At 41.1% G+C, this 21,804-nt stretch overlaps 1 protein-coding gene across 2 annotated transcripts; it reads right to left on the bottom strand.

Moving 5' to 3' along the window:
- Nucleotides 1-723: 723 nt before the first annotated feature.
- On the bottom strand, nt 724-18,700 carry LOC139445894 (galactose-specific lectin nattectin-like). Of its 2 annotated transcripts, none has more exons than XM_071227136.1 (5): nt 18,592-18,700; nt 8,908-8,996; nt 8,357-8,447; nt 6,993-7,209; nt 724-827 (listed from the first exon to the last, which is right to left on the bottom strand). In XM_071227136.1, the coding sequence occupies exons 1-5, from the start codon at nt 18,641-18,643 to the stop codon at nt 809-811; spliced, it is 468 nt and encodes a 155-aa protein (XP_071083237.1). In that variant the 5' UTR covers nt 18,644-18,700; the 3' UTR covers nt 724-808. The 2 variants fall into 2 exon arrangements, with proteins under 2 accessions (XP_071083237.1, XP_071083235.1); XM_071227134.1 differs by lacking the exon at nt 18,592-18,700 and adding an exon at nt 11,244-11,374.
- Nucleotides 18,701-21,804: the final 3,104 nt, after the last annotated feature.

A 21,804-nucleotide genomic window follows, 5' to 3' on the forward strand; every position in this document is an offset into this window, starting at 1 on the left:
TAAAACATTCCAAGTATTTCAATACCGCAATCTGTGCGTGGTATGTCACAGATGGTGGCTTGATAATGTTGGACTTGACACTGATTGTGGACACTATTTGTCAAGGAATGTATTTTCTCCGTCAGCCTCGCTCAACTAAAATTCATTACATATACCAACAAAATATGCAATTTTCACGTAATAGTATACATTTAATGTGGTTTTTGTAGATGGAGTGTGTCAGGTAGAAAACAAAATAATGATGAAAACAATTAAGACCCCCCTTGAGGCTTTTCTCCTGCATCAATCTTACACGCAGTTACATTACTGAAATACTGCTCAAAGCTACGTCAAAGTATCGCCTATATGTAATAAACGTTATAGAGACATGACAGTATTTATGGGTACCCTGGAGAGGGAAGGTATTTTTCCCACATTCAGCTGACTCGTCGTGATATAACTGAAATACTGCCCTAAGCTGCGTTAATACCACTCACTCAAAATATTTACAGGCATAATGATTTAAAAAACTACACCAGCTTTATAACGACGTTCTATAAATAATAGCACCTGGACCAGGCAATTCAATGATTGATGCCATACGCAATTGAGATCGATGACATGCAACAGCCAAGGCAACGAGCCTGACCACCGGATCCCATTAGTCGCTTTTTACCACCAGTATGGTTGAAGACGAATTCTTACCCGGATCTTCACAGGTTAGATAAATAAATCGTGAAAAACTAATTGGCGGTGAATTTAATCTCAACAGTGACGTAATCATGAAGACAGTGTGCAGCCAGTTTATTCTGTTTCTTGAAACTGTTTTTTAAATGGCACTGGTCGACCTACAACAAGAACAGTGACAATGAGAAATTCAATTAAAACAAATTGTCTGAACATACTTAAAATCACCGATGAACATTAATTAACCCACAATTCATAATTAGTAAAAATATGTTCGTAATAACAATATTTTAACGTATTAAGAGAGTATTCTCGACCTTCATGTCCGAACGAATACGTGGATCATATACCTAAGTACTTTAGGAACGCAATACTGTGGTTTCCTCTTGGATTCTCGGCAGTACTTCATGGGTTTGTAGACACAACATTCCCCCATCTCCAGTGAATACACGCATGTACATACGTCCGCTGTGCGAGGTAATAGTGACGTTTCTCTATATTTAGTCAGGTAATTTAATTGGGGTTGTCACGGAGGTCAAGTTAACCCTTATCCGCCCATGAACGTTGTGAGAACCCTACCGTTGCCTGACATTGATGCAGTGTGGAGAGTCCGCAAGGCAATGGACATGATGCACGACAAACATTGCCGATGTAATCTGAATGCTCATTGGTCCGAGTACTCGCTGATTTGTTTCTCTGGAACCACATCATGGTGTCATTTGTTGGCCCAAAAGCAGTCGAAAGTCCGACGTGTTCACGGGTGATGGCCTCAGATGAAAATTGTTAGAAGCAAAATTGTCTGATGACGTCACGTTGGATACGTCGCCTTTCCCCTTAGGGGGCATGGATCAGTTCTGTTCGGTTGGCTGGACGATGTGGCAGTTGTCGAACACGACGATCCATGACATCCCAGAGGTTGTCTATGGGGACATGTCTGGGGAGCGAGCAGGCCACGGCAACACGTTGACGTTGTTGGCTGCAAGGAAGTTCTGTACGATTCAGGCTGAATGGGGCCTGGACGATGTGGCCGTTGTCGAACAGGACGATCCATGACATCCCAGAGGTTTTATGGGGGGACATGTCTGGGGAGCGAGCAGGCCACGGCAACACGCTGACGTTGTTTGCTGCAAGGAGTGAGTGAGTGAGTATGGTTTTACGTCGCTTTTAGCAATATTCCAGCAATATCACGGCGGGGGACACCAGAAATGGGCTTCACACATTGTACCCATGTCGGGAATCGAACCCGGGTCTTCGGCGTGACGAGCGAACGCTTAAACCACTACGCTACCCGACCGCCCCTGCTGCAAGGAAGTTCTGTACGATTCAGGCTGAATGGGGCCTGGCGTTGTCATGCCGATAAAGGACACCACGTGGCAGGTTTTGTAGAAATGACAGGGCAGTCAGATGACATGTCATTCATGTAACGCTGAGCTGTCAAATTCCGTTAACGATGACCAGTGGTACACCGGTGTTCACTCCTGCCCACACCATAAAACCCCCTCCACCACACGCCACGACCACCCCACGACACAACATGCCGCCGTTCGTTCTCGCCTTCGATGGTAAACACGCTGTCTTCCGTCAGCTCTGAAAAGACAGACCCGGCTTTCATCAATGAAGACGACCCTCTGCCAGTCACGTCACTGCCAACGGCGTACAGTCCGGGCCTATCTCAATCTTTAACGACGATGTCGCGATGTCAATAACTGTCCTCTGTAAGGTCTGTAAGCCCTAATTTTCTTGAGCCCTGACAGCCTGGCCACTGTCTGTCGACTAAACATATGACCAAAGGCATTCGTCGCTGATGACGTCGCTGTCAGGAACCAATTCCGGAGATGCCAAGTTCTCAAGTACCGGTCTTCATTGGCGTGCTTATTCTTGGTCTGTCTTATGTCTGTCCGGTCTGTCTGAGACGTTGCATCAGGTTATTTGATACACACAGGAAAACAGTACTGGTATGTCTGTCTGATGTCTGTCCGGTCTGTCTGAGACGTTGCATCAGGTTAGTTACAGCAGCAGGGGAGCAACCAACAGTTCTAGCAACGTGGGCATAGGTGGCTCCCGTCTGTATCATACCAGAGAACATTTATTTATGATCTTTGTTCATACCCAGGGCATACCGATCGCGTTGTTTGGGTGTCAGTCGTGGTGGTATTTTATCAGTGTTTTTTTTCCAACTTTTCGCATTTTCTACAAAACAAACGTGTATCGGCTTCGGAATAGAGCATTGTGTTTGGACCATGTGTTTTGTATTGATTCAGTTTGAAATTGTATTTTTTTGCAATTTCAAAAGTGCTAAAGCTTCTTTTAGCCGTCAGTTTATTGTGACCAAGTATTCAGTATGTATTTCCAAAAAGGACTGTCCACCTGAAAAATTATATTTCCTAATATTAGCAACCAGTCGAAAAATATAGTTTAACGAAAATCCACAAAGGTTATAGGTTGTCTTTTTGGAAAGGTGTTATTTAAAACATATATCTCTAAGGAGTCAATAAAAGTTCTAACATTTAACAATCTGAGTCCGCCATCTTCATATTTCCGTACTAGGTTCGTTCATTTAATCTTGTCCTTCTTATCATTCCATATAAATTTAAGATATACATCATTTATCTCTTTAATAGATTTTAGTAGAGTTTGGAGAGATGTTAATATATGAAATAGTGTTGGTAATGCCAATGTGTTAATTACAGTAATTTACAATAAGATTTCGTTTTCTTCAGTTTGAAAGAATTCTTTGGGACATGTTTGATTGTTTCAATTCGTTTTCTTGTGTTTATCACCCAAAGATTTGTTGAATGTGGAATTAGTGTAATTCTTAATACTTCAAAACCGCCAATATGCATGTCTAAATTTAAGTCTGGATTGAGATGTCTTTGACTTGCTGCCATTGATCCAAACTTCCTTAGTTTTATCGATACTTATTTTAGTCCATACATTGTGTAAAAAGTGTCTATGGCTTCGTCAAGGTAGGCATCAATTCTGTCAAGAAATAATTTAACATCGTCGACATAATGTCCTCATTCACGTTCAGTGTCATTTAAGGTAATCCCTTGGATATTGTCGTTTATTCTTATCATAATATTTAACATGCCCGCTACAAACATTAAAAAGGTGAAAGTGGATCTCCTTGTCTACAGCCCCTTTCGTTTTCTGCAAAAGAATTATACGTGTGCATTTTTTATAATACAAGAGGTGGCATTTGAAATCAGAATATTGACCCATTTTTTAATATGTTTACCGAATCCAAGTGTTTCTAACGCCAACATTCTGAAACGCTTGAAAATTGTACCTAACACGTTTTGCAACGTCTAATAGCAATATACCTTGCCTCTTTAGCCTTTTAATTTCATGCAAAACATAAAACAAAAGCCTAATATTTTCATTTATGCATCTGCCAGGAATAAATCAGGCCTGATCATCACGAATGAGTACATTTAAAGATTTATTCTATTAATTTGTTACGCAAGCACTTATGCTCTCGTACAGAGCATTATATAGAGAGATATAGGTCTCCTCCAGTTTATCTGAAGGCGTCTATGTTGATTTTTCTTCAGGATAATATAATAACCCCTCTGTTCATGGTTATTTTCATAGAATTACTTTTAAGTTTCTTTGAAATATCTATAGAATCAATATCCATATGTTCAGGTCTTCCCAGAAAAATAATAACTTTAACTAGATATCCGTCTGGACCGCCGGACTCTTATAAATATTCATTAACTTTCAAACTGCTATCTCTTTCAATTCTAATTCCTTTTCCATTTCCGATTTCCGAAGTATTTTTATTTAAAGTAACACATTTTGAAATAGGCAACATCTGTCATCGTCTATATCGCCAGTGGCTGTATATAATTGCTTATAAAAACGTTCATGTCCATCCATTATCTTGAGACGATCTGAACTTTCTTCGCCGTTTTCCTTTATAATACTCTTAATACGTTAATATTGTAATTTCTATTTTCTAAGTGACACAAGTAATTTGCTAGGTTTTCACATTCTTCATACAGTAAACTACGGTTATAACGAACACGCTTATAACGAACTGATGGATATAACGAACTTACGTTTTTGGTCCCGACTATTTGCTGTAGGTATGCTGTATATATGCTTATAACGAACTACGGTTATAACGAACTAAAATAAGTAGACCCCTTGAATTCGTTATAACCGTTGTTTTCTGTGCCACTTCATCCTATTTCTCTTATTTGGATTCCTCTGATCTCTTCTTTTAGATCTACAATTTCGTGTTTGTTTTTTCAAGGCGCGTTTGCATTATTTCACTTATGTTTTGAAAGTCTTCTTACATTGTCTTCTAAATCTGTAATAGCATCTTTTAGCTGCAGGCAGTTGCATTTTTGTACCCTCCTCCTTTTCCAAGTACCTTGATTTTCCTCTTACTGTCATTAAACTGTTTCTTAAAATAGAGTATATTTAATGGATAAAACTATGTTGTGATAATCTATTGTCTGAATATATTCGGTGTCATAATTTGGACCCGCGTATTCTATTTTGGTTTCTTCTAGCAGGTCTGTTGCTAACGTAATATACACACGGTTTCGTAATAATGATGTGTTACATTTCCACGACCCTTTTCATGTTGAGAGCATTCGAAAATGACAACGTAATGACCGAGTGATCTGATTTATATCCTGGTCCGATCGATGGACGATGTGTTCAATTTACAATGTCTCCCGTAACTGGGAAAGGATCGAATCTAGCATGTGTCTGGGATTCTTTTTCAACCAAGTAAATATATTTTTTCAGGGTTTACTAATTAACCTCATTAAGATTACACGTTTCTAATGATCTAACACTACCTTTCTAGCTAGAAGGATGGAAATATTTCTATAGTTTTCTAAGTTTACCGAAGGAAAAAGAACTAAAATTCCACTCGCCACATATCACCAGAGATTCATTACCAATATAGTCAAAACATTCATCATAAAAAAAATATATTTTTTTTAAAAATTGGGGACACTCGTGACCAAGTCGTCTATGGCGCCGCGGTTTGCTGTGCAGAGTTGCGTCCCTTGAGCACGTCAGAAACCTATGATTATGGGTTCGAATCCCGGTTCGCCCCGATTATGTTTCACGGTTTGTCAGCACCATACCCGTACTCGTGGGTTTCACCGAAGTGGTAACTCACTCAATCATCGTAAAAATTAGGATCAATAGTAATGCCTGGTATGGTAAAGTTTCTATCTTCACCTTTGTGAACTCTATGTATTTTAACTCCTGCATGGTTATTAAAGAGAATTTCTACACCGCTAGCATTAGATTTGTAAAGAGCCACCATGCAGTCATATCCGTTTCATTTCTCATTATGTTTTCATTGTCTGTAGAAGTATGAATATCTTGTAAACAAATAATTGAGAACTGTATCTTAGTGTCACGTCTTCCAAGAGATGATGTCCTTTATACACGTGTGCGTGCGTGCATGCATGCTTGTTGTTTAACGCCGCACTCAGCATTATTCCACCAATATGACGACGGTCTGTAAATAATCAAGCCTGGAACTGGAACAGGCAATCCAGTGATTGACATTTTGAGCAACGATCACGCTGTCGAAATACGTCAAGTCAGCGGGCCTGACCACCCGTAACGGTTCTATTACGTAGCCTCTCACAACCAGCACGGGTTGGTGGGGACCGACTCTAACCCGATATCCCCACAGGATCATACACGTGTTGAAACCAAACATGATATAATCCTTTCTGTGAGGCCAGGAATTGTTTGATTTACCCTCCTATAGGTTAAGCAAGAAGAACCTCGCAATCTATTATGAGTAATTTTTCAGATGTGTGATATATTGATATGAGGTTGTATTCAGTAAATGTGTTATTATGTCTAGCGTTGTCAAAGTATCACGTGACCTTTGCTGTTGACAATATGTAAAGAAAAACTGTGGAGAATTTACCCCCCATCCTTCATGTGTTGGATGGTGCCCCCGCATTGATATTGCTGGAAACTCATTCACTCACTCATTCATGTGGAGAATATTTCCAAATTTGACGCCTCAGTGTCGAAAACAATGTCCAATACAATTCCCTATTTTGATCAATTGTTCCAGTGTATATTTCTGCAGAACATGGCTTTGCATGTGTTTGTGACGGTCCACCTTTTTGCGAACACCTGGTTTCATCACAATTTGATAATGATTCATAAACACATGCTCACGATATAGTCGGAATCGTACAATGGATATTTATTATTATTATGGACATATTTTATTTTGTCGGTTTTATTTAACAACTATTTGTCTGTATATTTCAGTCTGAAAAGGAAGAAACTAAACTACAATTATGATATCTTCAATTGATCCTCACCTTCTCTCGCAGAGATAGTCGTATTTAGAAGTACATGTAGCGTCGTGCCATTTGAAGCTACTTGGTTGATGAAGAAGGAGACAGTCTTCTTCACCTACTTTTGAGTCCGGTTGCCCTGGCTGCCAGTCGGTGTTTGTAAAGCTGGCCTGGTCAATGTCCCAGACCCACATCCCTTCTGACCTCAGGTCATTCCCGCCAACCCAGGCACTGGCTTTGTCTGCAAATGCAATATTATGTTATATTTCAGTTATATCCGTTGTGGTGGTATCATGTTGGACTAAAGCGCGAAGTGGTACAGGTCTTAGACGATTACCACTCTGATAGGACCCACGAGCATAGGTCCTGATCCTGACATCATCATTGCAGATCTACGATTCGAATCAGGCCTGTGAGTCGCTACTCGTCCCACCCACAGCTGACCCTGGGACGAGACTGGGATGGATACCCACGAGTTTCTGCAGAGCGTAATTGACCACGGACCACCCGTGACCACGTGCACTGAGCTACCCTTGCAATATTCAATAGTGAGTCCAAATCAAGAAATCTGAATCTGATCTCATGTGCATTACGTCTGTGGCTTGATAGTTTCCTAAACCATTCCTAACATTCAAAACTAAAAGTATTCAAATAATTACACAGGAGAAAATAAAGTAAAAACTGATGAAGTCAAATTTGGGAAACATTATAGTCACAAATAAAATCCAGTCATTTCATTTCCAAAACATTTTTTTAAACAAAAGAAAGAGGTAACTGTAACACATATACTATATTTGTCAGCTTTCAACGACCAAAACGTCCTTTCAAGATCGCGTTGAATGTGAAAAAGATGACGTATGTCACCAATCTTTGTCCACCACGTAGAGAATGTTCTGTAGCTATGTGACTGTCTCGCTGATCACGAATAAGTATTAAATGACAACGTTCTCAGTCTAGTCACCTATTTTTCCTTTTACACCCAATGCGTTCTGTTTCGGCAGATAATGAAGACTATTATTCCTTGGCGTTTACGTTTAATAGTATATTGATTTCAACACAAACCCCTTACCTGTGTTATTGGTTCGAATCCCAGATTATGATTCTTGGCTTATCAGCACCGGAACCAGCGTTGAATTCACCAACGGGGTAAACGACTCGTATAACAAGCGGCATTACACTCACTCACTCACTCACTCACTCACATGGTAGGAAGTATGCCACCACATGCTAACCAAGGACAAGGATTTCGTCCACCCACACCAAGGCGAAACGCCCTGATATAACTGAACTCAACGTTATACTCAGCTCTCTCGACACAAATCTACACTAAGATATAAATAGCCACCATTCGACATATTACAATTCACAATTCTAAAGAAGATACTCACGATTTACATAATTCAGGAATGCTTTGACGTTCTTCACTTTGTCCGTGGTGTTCAGCGTTGCAAGGTTCCCCCCGAACTCACGGCAAAACGACTGAATTGGTAAAATACCTTGTCAATATGTATGAATAAAATATCAAGTAAGTTATGAGGGATGATGTCGTAGCGAAGGTTTGGGGATACCATGGGGAGGTTGGAACTTATATACAGTTGGCAGTGCACTTAAGAGCTGAAATAATATTCAGTCTGACCATGTGAGTCTAAAAATGATAACTATTCAACGTTGCAAGGCCTGAATTGTAAGGGATGAAATATCTTTACTTAAATAACACTTTCACCATGGGACCCTAAAATGAAAAAGTCCTTTTAAACAGAATTTTGTGCCTCATACTGAATAAAATATGCGTCGGGCTGTCAGTTTCCGCCTGTCTGCCCGTACGTTCATCCGTCTGTCTGGTGAAACAACACACGTTTCGATGAATTGCAATCATACAATAAGACTGGTTTATACGAACAGCGGCATTTCTGTAAAACGTGTGGTATAAAGCCCTTACCCCTGCTTCTATCCACGCCGTCTTGCCTTGATACAGGGCGTAACACGACGTGTCATACTTTGTCCATCCGTCCGGGCATACGGCGACAACTGTAAGAAAAGAAGTATACTGCATCTGATGGGAGTTACGACAGTCATAATGCTGAGATCGCTTTGCGGAACGGAGCCCAGTGGAGTATTTGAGAATAACTGAAACCTGTGATTCAGTCGATCTTACGTAAACACTGGAGCAATACACTCATTGTTATCTATGTATATTCAAAACACATTCTATTCATAAGAGGCGAAGGGATAGCTTAGTAGTTCGTTCGGCAAGCACACAAGTATTCATGTTCTTGTTCTTGACACTGTGTCAGGTCCCCTCGTGGTTACAATCGGGGATGCCCGGCGTGGAGTTTCGATGCCGGTATTGGTATTGCTGGCATATTGGAATATTGGTGGATAATGCTTATAATAAACTGAACAGCAAAGGAAAAGTAAGTATGACATTCTTTTCACGTTTTGTAAAAAAATTGTGTCAAATGACATATTAATAGAGAGGCCTGTCAGTTTAAGACCTGAAGGTTGTTGTTACATCGGCATTACAGAAGTTTACGAAGGAAAACAGAACGTTAATGAGATACCCTTTCTTTGCGAAAAAATGACAATCCGCTCAATAGCTAGTATGGAGGCCTTGGGTTAGAACACAGGCGGTGCGATGTCGCCCAACAAATTAACAAGTGTCAGAAAGAATGCTTTGGGCAATTGGTTCAACGCAAATACTCTCTCTGCAAGTTCTGCAAGTGTGTTTGGTTGTCTACCCACTGCAATGCGCCGCCTAATTTAGTTCCGAAATGTGAAATAGGAGCCATATCCGGAGTGAGTGAGTGAGTATTATTTTACGCCGCTTTTAGCAATATTCCAGCAATATCCCGGTGGGGGACACCAGAAATGGGTTTCACACATTGTACCCATGTGAGGAATCGAACCCGGGTCTTTGGCGTGACGAGCGAACACTTTAACCATTAGGCTGCCCCGCCGCCCCTACATCAGGAGAGAGAGATGGGCATGAAATAACGTTGATCTGAGCAAGATACGCCATCGACACCCTTGATGTATGAAGACTTGTGTTGTCTACAACGACAGCTGGTGAAGTGCGACAGTCATGTACAGTGGGAGCCATACCCGGGGAGGGGATGACCATCGCTTGGAGTGAGTGAGTGAGTTGGGTTTAACACCGCTTTTAACAGTATTCCAGTTATATCGAGGCGTGTCAGCTTGGTGTGGGAGAAAAGTCCGAAGTGATGCAGGTTTCAGACGTTTATCACTTCGGTGAAACCCACGAGCACGGATATGGTGTTGACAAACCTAGAAACATAATTGGGGCGAACCAGGATTCGAACCCACAATCATAGGTTTCTGGCGTGCCCAGCGAATCGCGGCACCTTAGACGACTGGGCCACCCGTGCCCCTGTACATCAGTCAGATAGCACTATACTCTCGGCATTAGTCACACACACACACACACACACACACACGCACGCACGCACGCACGCACGCACGCACGCACGCACTCACGCACGCACGCACACACACACATATACACACACACACACACCTCCATACACGTCGCTATATAAGTGCAATAACCATGAACGCGACGTTAAACACCATTTCACTTCACCTCTTAGCATAGGCGGCAGTCTGGGCATCGTTGACTTCAGCTGTAGACCTTCTTCTGCGATCCATACTGAACCAGTGTTTGATATATATTTTTAAAAAGGATACCTTAGAGTGAAATTACATGTGAGTTTACCCCAGATCATGACTGCACGTGCAAAATGCATGTATTTGTTTGTTTGTGGTTGTGTTTGCGTCCATGTGTGGAATGGACTTCCGTTTCTTTTGCTGCTCAGCATATTTCTATGGTATTGCTAGTATATTGCTGGAAGATTAGTACAAACTATATTTGGAATATTGGTGGAATACACTACTGGAAAGGGGCTGGAAATGGTTTAATCTCATTAAATTCAGATCTTAGTTCTCGCAGAGACCATATAATAGATATATTATATGGTCTCTGGTTCTCGCTACCGCTAGACAAAGATCTGAAGACATCCCATTAGGGGTCACGTCAGAACGACGAAGAAGATCAGAAGATCTGATTTTAATGAGATTGGAAATGGTTGGAATATCCCTGGACTAATATTCACTTTTGTTAAAAGCATCTGACAAATAATGTGTGGAAAACAGTCAGCTTGTACTTTATCATTCGGCTGTTGAAGATATGTACGCCATTATGGAACTAATGTCTCTACTTGAAAACAAATGGATGCATAATGTCTTAAAATATCCTACCTGCGTGGGCCAAACAGAGCAGTAGAGTTGAAGAAAAAATAGTATTAAACATCATATAAGGTCGTGAGAACAGGAGAGTCGGATTGAAATAATACGACAGTAACGTTGAACACAACAGTCTTATCACTGAAGATAAGCAATCGGTTTCTTTTCATTTAGGTCAGTCACAGGGTTGAATCGCGTTATCTTCAAACCGAAAGGTTAAACAATTTTATCTAGCATGTAAAAGAAAGGTTCTCTGCTTTTCTATAGAATAAAATATATGGCCTTTGCTGCCTGGTCTGCTAACGACTTTCTTGCTATGTTTAATTTATTTAATCTATGAAAAAAGATACCTCGAGTCTTATACATTTTATCTACTATCTTTAACCTTTTCATCACCTGCTTCCAAGGATACTGCTCTGTCCTTTATGTTACATCCGTATATCATTAATATAGATTTAGCAACTAAAGATTCCACAGTCATGCCAACTCGACATGCGGTGTTGTTTGTGTATACGCAATGTTGTGGCCCCCTAATCTAGCTATAGGTCAGCCGGGGTCTTCCTACTTACCCAACTCCTATTGTCCTTTAGAGGGTGAGTGAATATGGTTTTACGCCGCTTTTAGCAATATTACAGCAATATCACGGCAGAAATGGGCTTCACACATTGTGCCCATGTCGAAAATCGAACCCGGGTCTTCGGCGTGAGGAGCGAACGCTTTAACCACTAGGCTACCCGACCGCCCCTCCTATTGTTTAGAATTTACAAAGCCAGTCGGGGGTGAGAATCCCCAAGATCAAAAGGTGTGTCCTGTATTTTGCTTCTCATTGAATAGTGTGTAAAGCCATATAAAATAAGTACAGGACAGATTTTTTCAATAGATTTTATTGAGCATCAAGAAATGCATAAACATGGTATGTACATGTCCAATTAACAATATACAAACTAAATAAGAGTATACCTAGAATCAGCAGTAGCATAGTTTACAGATTCTCTGCCTACAATAACTCAGTACACTCAAATGAGTTCAGTTAGAAATATGCCACTGCTTAATATATCACAGTATTATAACTTTTATGCCACCATTTGTGGAACAGACCTCAGGTTTCAAGGATGCTTATATTCATGAATAAAATCCTTGGTTTGTCAGCATCATATACGCTTCGGGCCTTCTTCCAAAATCATTCTGACACACCGTGATATAACTGACATACTGACGTGTTCACTCACTCATTCACTCACTCACTCACTCACTCGGTAGTACGCAACTCACTTCATCCTTCAACCTTTACACTGTATTGATCTGTTCGTCACTCACTCACTCACTCACTCACACAGGAGGTAGTACGCCACCACTGTGATGCCATGTTAGCCATGTACAAGGTCCTCACGACACCTTCATCCTTCAACCTTGACACTGTATTGATCTGTTCGTCACTCACTCACTCACTCACTCACTCACACAGGAGGTAGTACGCCACCACTGTGATGCCATGTTAGCCATGTACAAGGTCCTCACGACACCTTCATCCTTCAACCTTGACACTGTATTGATCTGTTCGTCACTCACTCACTCACTCACTCACACAGGAGGTAGTACGCCACCACTGTGATGCCATGTCAGCCATGTATAAGGTCATCACGACACCTTCATCCTTAAACCTTTACACTGTATTGATCTGTTCGTCACTCACTCACTCACTCACACAGGAGGTAGTACGCCACCACTGTGATGCCATGTCAGCCATGTACAAGGTCATCACGACACCTTCATCCTTCAACCTTTACACTGTATTGATCTGTTCGTCTTTTATTAATGTGGCCAACTAAATATATTTAGATAAAAGCACGTCTCTTGAACATATTGATTAATTCTTAATCAGATTGATCTATTTCATATGTTTTTGAGAAAATCACCTTTACAAAAGTTTTAAAAGGACGTTTCATCCTTCTGGTGACGTCTGCATGTGCACAATGTATTGTCCGTTGTTGACATTTCGGGTTCAAAGAGTTTGGCTTGTTACTGGTGTTTTGGAACCTCGGTAAGGAAAGGTTCCGGGGATAATTATTACAGAAAAGAGTCAGTGAAGACGCCGTAATTCAGATGAACTTATACAAAAAATGTATTTGTCCTTGTGAATATGTTTTGAGCCACTTTTAGCAACATCACAACAGGGAAACCAACACTGTACTTAATCGAACCCGGGTCTTCGGCTTGAAGAGCGAACTCTTGGCAGTAAATTTATATTATACATGACTGTAGTCGTAGGGCTTATAGAAAGAGTTGTGGATTGATGTATGTTCAAGGACATGGCATAATCATGTTTCCCGACATATAGCGACAAAGACAAGTGACCAACTGCTGAAAGGCATGATCGGAAAGGACAGTAAGGTGAATATGCTTATGTCAATATATAACAATAAATATACAGTAAAACACGGATATAACCGATATAGCAAAAAAACGGATACAACTCCCACACATTGTACCCATGTCGGGAATCGAACCCGGGCCTTCGGCGTGACGAACGAACGCTTTAACCACTAGGCTACCCGACCGCCCCTCCTTCTTTGGAAGGGAATTGCAGTGACCCAACCTGGAGACGATATAAGCATGGATCAACAGCCTCGATGTTGACATTTGTCCGATTTTGTGAATATTGTAATATGGATATTTGTATATGGCTATGATATGCCTATCCAAGCTGGAGAGAGGATCCTTGATGACGCTGCACTCTGGCTGGGTGTGATCACACTCTCTCCAATGCTGAAGTCAAGCTGAGGTTGCTAGTATTTTGAGCCAATGACCAATATCTCTGTTTTGTATTTTTTCAGTTTCAAGACGTGCGTTGCCATCCATTCCCTGATGCTATCCACGCAACTCATTACAGCGTAGGTATAAATGGTGTACAGACCCCTTTGGTTAAAGTGCCAGGTGTAGCTGTGTGTCATCTGCATACACTGTAAACTATGTTTATAACCAAAACGCTTATAACGAACTGACGGGTAAAACGTCAGTTGGTCACGTCAATTTGCAGTATACATGTTGTATTTATGTTGATAACGAACTACGGTTTTAACGAAGTGAAACTAGTGGCCCCTTTCGTTATAACCGTACTTTACTGTAGAGTTTACTGTAGGTTATCGCTCAGTGAGATGTCTCCGACTGGCAGGGTATATACTGTGAAACGTATAGATCCTAACACCGATCTGTATTTCTGACATGTTTCTACTGACGTTGACCACTTGGTATCGGATATTCCATAGAATCAACTGTAAATCCAAGGTGATATTGCAGCGTGTTGAGTAGGATGTTATGATCTAAACTGTCGAAACCTGTTATTAGGTCGACGAGTACCAGATTGTTACACTATGTAGGATGTTATGATCTATACTGTCGAAACCTGTTATTAGGTCGACGAGTACCAGATTGTTACACTATGTAGGATGTTATGATCTATACTGTCGAAACCTGTTATTAGGTCGACGAGTACCAGATTGTTACACTATGTAGGATGTTATGATCTATACTGTCGAAACTGGTTATTAGGTCGACGAGTACCAGATTGTTACACTATGTAGGATGTTATGATCTATACTGTCGAAACCGGTTATTAGGTCGACGAGTACCAGATTGTTACACTATGTAGGATGTTATGATCTATACTGTCGAGACCGGTTATTAGGTCGACGAGTTCCAGATCGTTGCACTATTGTTGTCTACTGCATGGGGCAGATCGTTCTGGACTCTGACCAAGGCAGTTTTGGTGCTGTGGCCTGTTTTATAAGCATATTGCATGCTGTCGCCCAGTTTATTGGTAAGCATATGATCTTTTACCTGGAGTGCGACTTCTCGATCGATGACCTCAGAAAGGTACAGTAGATTCGAACAACAAGCACCATCTTTTAACATCTCTTAGTATGACGCGGCCGGAGATAGAACCACCGATCTTCGCTCTCCGGGCAGACGTTCTATCCACTACACCAAGGAGGCGGTCTAACGGCCATGAAGATAAAACCATCGTGATAAACTGACTGACGGTAATTTGATCTCACCCAGTGACATAACCATCAAGACAGTGTGCAACCAATTTATTCTTTTTCCTGAAACTGTTTATAAATGGTATTGGTCGACCTGCAAGAGATGAGAAGAACAATGGCAATGTGATATCGAGGAAAGTGAGTGAGTGTGTAAGGTTTTACGCCGCTTTCAGCAATATTCCAGCAATATCACGGCGGGAATGGAACCCGGGTCTTCGGCGTGACGAGCGAACGCTTTAACCACTAGGCTACCCCGCCGTCCCTTCGAGGAAAGAAACTGTAAGAACATAATGTATTGATTCACTGATCAATATTAATCAACCTACTGTTCGTAATAACAATAATGAAACTTATTCGAGAGTGCCTTCGACCAAACTGTCAGCGGTGCCTGAGACGACAGGGCTACCAGTGCCCCCTCACCGACAGTATGTCCACGGGTTTGTATACGCTACGTTCCTCCACCATCCGTGCATACACACGGCCGCTAGGCAAGGTAATAGTGGCGTATGTCTATATTCAGTCAGTTTAATTGAGGTTGTCACGGAAGTCAATGAGCCCTAATCCGCCCATGGACCTTATGAGAACCCTAACATTGAAGCAGTGTGGTATGGAATACTGTAAGGGACATTCTCGCGATCTCCCATTCTCGTGTTTTGGGCATATTTACCACGTTTCCAAAGGTCGAGATCGCGAGAATGCGAGATCGCGAGAATGTCCCTTACAGTATTCCATAGTGTGGAGAGTCCGCAAGGCAATGCGCATGATGTACTGCAAACATTGCCGATGTCACCAGAGGATTCGTTGTGTTATATATGTCTAGCGTGGCCATGTGTCGTGTAGCCTTTGTAGATGGCAATATGTCAAATATAAACAGTGGCGAAATTACCCTTCTTCCGACTATTTGTCTGCATTTTCAGCCTGTAAACCAAGAAACTAAACTATTGTTATGAGTTCGTCACCTTCTTTCGCAGACATAGCCTTCTTTGTAGGTACACGGAGCGTCGTGCCATTTGAAGCCACTTGGCTGAGTAAGCAGGAGACAGTCTTCTTCACCTGCTTTTGAGTCCGGTTGCCCTGGATACCAGTCGGTGTTTGTAAAGCTGACTTGGTCAATGTCTCAGACCCATAATCACGAAGCGATCTTAGTGCTACGACTTACCTAAGTCTATGTTAAATTATGGGAGTTACGATATTCGTAATGCTAAGATCTCTTTGTGGAATGGGGCACAGTTGAGTACTTCCGGACATTTAAAATCTATGGTTATGGATATCGTACGTAAACAATTTTATCTAAGCAAAATATTCTTTCTGTTATCAAAGTATATTCGTATGATATTCTATTCATGAGGGACGAAGGTATAGCTTCGTAGTTAGCTCGTCACGCACACAAGTATTCACGCCCGTGTTCTCCATGTCAGTTCCCCTTATGGTTACATGGGGTTTCTGTGCCGTGATGTTACTGGAATAGTGGAATATTGGTAGATATTTTTAGAATTTTAGAATATTACTGGTATTGCTAGAATATTGCTGGAAGATTAATACAAAATAAATTTTTGGGAATATTGATGGAATAAATTGTAATATTGTTGTGATACCAGTAATAATGGAATCTTTGTAACATTGCTTGCATTTTGCTGGGATCGTGCTGGAATAGTGTTGAATTATTGCTTGAATGATATGCACCATTGTTAAAAGCATACTACTCACTATGTGTTCAAAACGGTCAGTTGGTATTTTATCATGCAGATGTTGAATATATACTGAACAACAACAGTTCCTGTGACATAGAATACGATTTAATGCAAAGTAATGTTTTACCAAATCTGAAACAATTTCGGTTTGCAACAGATAAAAGAATCCTGTAAGTCTTCAAATGGTTTAATTTGCCATACTGACTTAAAAAAATGCGGGATTTCATAAAAAAACAACATGAACATGCCAAAATGTCAGTTTACAAATCAATAGCGTGTGTGTCCACCTCTTGATGCGATGCAAGCAACACATCTTCGTCTCATGGAATGGACCAGGCGTCGCACAAAGTCCAGTGGGATATCTGTCCATATCTGCTGGAGCATGTTTCGAAGTTCCTGGCGTGTCTTTGGAACACGTGGTTGACGTCGATGGCGCCTATCCATCTCATCCCACATGTGCTCGATTAGTGAGAGATCAGGGGAGCGAGCCGGCCAGGGGAGGACATTCACGTTGTTTTGTTGAAGGGAATCCTGAACAAGTCGAGCAATATGAGGCCGGGCGTTGTCATGTTGAAAGGTAATGCCTGAGCCATGACGACGCAAAAACGGTAGAACAACAGGGCCGATGATCTCGTCGCGGTAGCGTTGTCCATTGAGATTTCCTTCTACCACTATCAAACGGGTCCTCTGTCTTGCTGTAATCCCACCCCATACCATAACCGATCTTCTTCCATGACATAATGATTGACGGAACGTTCACCTCGACGTCGGTACACTCGAATACGTCCATCGCTCTGGCTGAGGTGAAAACGAGACTTAGTGAATAGAACTTGTCCCCACTGCATGGCCATCCAGCGTAGACGCTGTCTACACCACTGTAGACGTGCTTGACGGTGGTTTCCTGTAAAAATGGGACGTCTGGCGGGTCTTCTGGTGACAATCCCTGCACATCTGAGGCGACGACGTACGGTTTGTGAAGATATTCGTCGAAGGCCAGGGATGCTTCTTGCATTCACCGTTGCTGGTTGGAATCGATTTCGTAGGTGTGTTGTTCGAATCTGGTTGTCTTGTCGATTATTGGTTACGCGTTGCCTGCCACTCCGAGGATGGTCTCTGGCTGCATTCGTCTGTTGCTAACGTTGCCATAAACACCAAATGGTGTTTCTGTGGACGTTAAATTGTCTTGCAACATCACGTTGAATCGATCATGCTTCAAGCATACCAATGGCTCGCAGACGCTCATTTTCGGACAGGCGTGGCATTTCGATATGTTGAATAATTGCGTAATTTTGTTGTTTTTCTGAGTGGTTGTTGTCAGCACGATGCTAAACAATGCATATGGAATCCCGTTAACGCACATGTTTTTATACCCATTCTTGGGTAGTGAAATGCATGGGGCTTGCATAAAAGTCAACTTTTGCATGGAATGCATGCTTTTCTGTAGCAGTTACGTTTTTGTGACTTGATTCCATACATTTACTACAATATTGAAAACCAAACTTAAAATGTTTGAAAAATACAATAAAATATTGGCGTCGCAGTAACTTTTGTTGTTGAGTATATTTACGACACCGTGAAATTAATGTCTCTACTTGAAAAGAGATTGATGCATAAAGTCATAACATATCCTACCTGCGTGGGCCAAACAAAGCAGCGAAGTAGCAGAAAGAATACTACTAAACATTATATATGGTCATGAGAGCCAGGCGAGTCGGATTGAAATTATACGACAGTAACGTTGAACACAGCAGTCTTATCGCTGAGGATAAGCCATCGTTCTTTTCAATTGGGTCATAGGGTTGAATCATGTTATCTCAGAACAGAGCGGGCCGGCTGAAAGCTTGTTTCTTGATAGTGTGCAAGGGGCAGCCTGCTTTATTCCAACTATGAGGTTTAACCCATATTTATATTATCAAATTAATGTACAATACATAAAATTAATATGTAACCGTAAGCAGGGCTAGGGGTTTCCGAGTTAAAGGAATTCAGTATCACAATTTCACTATTTTGTCCAAAATTAATTCATATATGTTATTATGACCATTCTGATATTTTGCTTTTGACAAGAAAATAGTGGACTGATTTAAGAATGCCCATGTTGAATGAAGTTAGGTCGTATAAAACTCTCTTCAGGTTATATCCATTGGTGTAAAAATACACATATCTCTTCAAAATGATACCACATTTGCAGTCAGATCTGTCCGAAGCATGTCGATTTATGAGCGTTTAATTCGCAGCAGCCGAGCTGGCGGCGTCAATGCATAATTTGACCGAATTGCAGTTTTTATATTTATTTGTAGTGCCAGAGCCTGTGATTAAATTCTCTTATGAGCAATCGTTAATAATGAACCCGAGAGGAGCACTCTAAAGGTTTAATCGTAATAGGAAGAAACGAGTTTCCATACCCTGGGACCTATAGTTGATTGTTTGCAAATTAGATCTATCGCTGAAGGATATTCAGGCGCAGTACCGATATTCAATTCAATTTGAAAAGATATCTTCTTTTTTCAGAGATTTGAAATTTGTTTCATCATAAAGTTTATCATGACTTGTGCCACGATCCGCACAGCAAATAGTTCTTAGAACATTCAAATACAGGTTTCCTAATAACAGAGATCGTTCTTGCACTTTTCCCAAATATGACAGCAGTAGTCGAAAATAGGCAGTATGAAAGACATTTAATATGTTTTTCTAGATAACCAGTATTTTAAATTCCTTTAACAGTAAATCATGGGACTAACTTTTGGACAATATCACCAATGTGTATTTTTCATGAAGAATCACTTTAAAGAGTAATACTTATGGCTTTCTACTTCTTGAATGGGAGATATACATTCAGTCTTACCGTGATTGAAGTATACTTTCCTTTCGTTGGCCAAGTTTGACATTATACCAAATCAATATCAATACATGTGGCTGCCGCAACTGGATTACCATGATAACATATGTTGATTTTATATATTTAAAAAAAATTGTTTTGTTGTTTAACGTCGCAATCAGCAATATTCCATCTATATGAGGACAGTCTGTAAAAAATCAAGTATGGACCAGACAATCCAGTGATTAATATCATGAGCATCGATCCACGCAATTGGTAAAGGATGACATCCATCAACCAAGTCGGCGAGCCTGATCACCCGATCCCGTTAGTCGCCTCTCACGACAAGCATGGGTAACAAATATTGATGTATCCATAGCTAAAAGGCGCCAATTGCTCTATATTCCTTCAACAATATCATTTAAATGATCAAATATTTAAACGATAACCATCAGTGGTCCTGGCACAGATTCCAGCTGTATCGTGGTTGTCTGTAATTATGTCTGGACCAGACAGACCATGCCGTGTCGACCAACACAGTCAAACGCCACGATTAGCAAGGCCGCAGATGTTTACCATCCTGTTCATATTTCCGTTGGACATAATGTAAAATTATCACTTCGGAATTGCCTCTCAAATGAAGCTGACACGCCGTGATATAACTGAAACACTGTTAAACAAAAATCACCACTGTATGAGATATACATTCACTCAGTACACGTCATAACTTAACCATTGTCATTAAAGTATACTGGTTTGGTTCATCCGATGCAATTCCCTATTTTGACTTGTACTATATGTTCCCTCGCCTTTTCAGGTGAACCCTTGCATTTTCTGGTGAACGATTGACTTGCCTCTTGCATGTGTTTGTGGCGGTGCCACCGATGGGGCAGGATACGCTAACCTTTACACGAATACCTGGCATCATCACTATGTGATAGTGATTCATAGATACAGGCTTATGATATAGTCGGAATAGTACGATCGACTGTGCTGGGTTTTTTTAATATATGGAAAGGGTTTTGCCGCTTTTAATTACGTGTGCGTGGGGTGGTGTGTGTGTGTGGGGGGGGGGGGGGGGGGGGGGTCGTCTAAGGCGCCGCGATTCGCTGTGCAGAGAGTAGCGTCCCTTGGGCACGCCAGATACCTATGATTGAGAGTTCGAATCCTGGTTCGCCCCTATTATGTTTCTAGGTTTGTCAGCACCATACCCGTGCTCGTGGGTTTGACCGAAGTGATAAACATCTGAGACCTGCATCACTTCGGGCTTTCCTCCAACATGAAGCTGACATGCCGCGATATAACTGGAATACTGTTAAAAGCGGCGTTAACCCCAACTCACTCACTCACTTTTAATTACGTCTTGTATATGAAATATACAAACTGCACTGTTGGCAATACAAAATGTTATGTTGGCCATTATGCGGGTATAACCAATGGATGTACATATAGGAACCAGACTATCACCACACAACCACCTTTCCTCTTTATTACGACAAGTCGATGAAAAATGTCGATGTCGCATTGCTGTGATGCAGTTGCGGAACAGGGATCTGGTTTCAAGGATGTCTTTATTCATGAATAACATTTTTAGTTTAACTGACAAATAGAGACGTTATTCCATATCGCCTCTGATTATAATAGGCTATAGCTTTTATTACATATGAATAAACTAACTCCCATATGAAACTGACACACCGTGATGTAACTGTAATAAAGACGTTTTCAATGCGGTGTTAAATCCAACTCACTCACTCACTCCCACAGTAGGTAGTACGCCCACTGTGATGCCATGTCAGTCACATACAAGGTCCGCACGACACCTCCATCCCCGTGGTGTAGAACTCACTTGACTTTAACTGACCTGTTCGTATTATGGTCAGAATGGCCAACTAATCTTATTTAGTTAAAAGCACGTTTCTTGAACAACATGGTTAGTTCTTCAGGAGATTGGTCTATTTCAATTTCTTTAGCTTTGGGAAAATCCTCGTAACAATAGAATTAAAAAGTCTGTATTTCCTCCGGAT

The sequence above is a fragment of the Haliotis cracherodii genome, unplaced genomic scaffold (genome assembly GCF_022045235.1).
Source record: "Haliotis cracherodii isolate W230 unplaced genomic scaffold, xgHalCrac1.p SCAF_6, whole genome shotgun sequence".
NCBI classification, from domain to species: domain Eukaryota; kingdom Metazoa; phylum Mollusca; class Gastropoda; order Lepetellida; family Haliotidae; genus Haliotis; species Haliotis cracherodii.

Coding starts and splice junctions, on each gene's coding strand:
- LOC139445894 (XM_071227134.1), bottom strand. CDS start 11,298: ATGATGTTTAATACTATTTTTTCTTCAACTCTACTGCTCTGTTTGGCC. Junction 8,997..11,243: donor GCTCTGTTTGGCCCACGCAG/GTAGGATATTTT, acceptor CTTTTCTTACAG/TTGTCGCCGTATGCCCGGAC. Junction 8,448..8,907: donor CGGCGTGGATAGAAGCAGGG/GTAAGGGCTTTA, acceptor TTACCAATTCAG/TCGTTTTGCCGTGAGTTCGG.